At 60.0% G+C, this 1,002-nt stretch overlaps 1 protein-coding gene across 1 annotated transcript in view; it reads left to right on the forward strand.

Moving 5' to 3' along the window:
* Positions 1-1,002, forward strand: part of HMCN2 (hemicentin 2) — a 39,962-nt gene that overhangs the window by 1,313 nt on the left and 37,647 nt on the right. Inside the window, exon 3 of the mRNA XM_009642803.1 lies at positions 859-995. Within this exon, the coding sequence (XP_009641098.1) occupies positions 859-995 (137 nt within the window). The remainder of the gene's footprint in view (positions 1-858; positions 996-1,002) is intronic.

Genomic DNA, 1,002 nt, shown 5'->3' on the forward strand with positions numbered 1-1,002 from the left:
CCCGCCGGGGGCTGGCATCCCCGGCAGCATGGCAGGGGCTCAGGGCTGAGCGGGGCTGGCTGGGGGCTGACCACACCAGGGTGGGAGCGGAGAGGGTGGGTAACGCTGGCGCTGCGCTCCAGGCTCCTGCAACAGGGCAGAGCCCTCTCGATTCACAGCTCCTGTCCCAAAGTGGGAATGCTTTCCCCGGGAGAGTACACAAACTCTCCGTGGAACCAAAAATCTCTTCTTCTAGAAGTGCTATTTGAAAATTGTTTGAGTTTTTTTTGGTTTGTTTGATTGGTTTTTTAAAGACACTTCAGCTGCATTCTGCCAGCTGAAACGCTCTCCGGGAGTTTAATCATGCTGTATCCATCCCTGCTCCTGCCCTGCCTCCCATGCATTGCTAAATCCCTGTGGTGTTTCCCTTTGGATGCAGCTGTTTTGGCAGGAGGTGTAAAGCTGCATCTGCAAATTGTTTTGCAGCCCTTTGGGGTGCAAAGCCCTGTGGAAGCGAGAGCTGGTCCTTGCTGCACCTGCCTGGGGTGGCCGGTTCTGCCGCCGTGTGGAGGGTGGTGGGCTGGGGTGGGCACGAATGCGCTCGCTAAAGGCCACTCACGGCAGCTTCTGTGAGTCTGGATCCCCAAATGGGTGGTTTAATCGTGATTAGCAGTGGGACAGGTCCCTGCGGTACCATGCGTGTCCCTGCGGTACCATCACGCCGCCCTGGCTGCACTCGGGCTGACTCCAGCAAACTGGTGCAATTCCTTCCTGTGAGCAGATCCTGCCGGGATCCTGGGTGGGATCCTGCTGGGAGCCCAGCAGGGCTGAGCACTGGGGGGTTAGTGCCCGTGCCACGTCCTTCACGGTGTGCTGCAGGGCGGAGGGGACTGCCCGGAGATGAGCGTGGGAGCCATCAGGCTGGCCGTGGAGGTCTCGCACCCCGGCTCCTTCATCTACGTTTTCTCGGACGCTCGGGCCAAGGACTATGAGCAGCAGGAGGAGCTGCTGCGGCTGGGGGGG

This window comes from Egretta garzetta, unplaced genomic scaffold (genome assembly GCF_000687185.1).
Source record: "Egretta garzetta isolate BGI_Z169 unplaced genomic scaffold, ASM68718v1 scaffold497, whole genome shotgun sequence".
In the NCBI taxonomy this organism is placed as follows: Eukaryota; Metazoa; Chordata; class Aves; order Pelecaniformes; family Ardeidae; genus Egretta; species Egretta garzetta.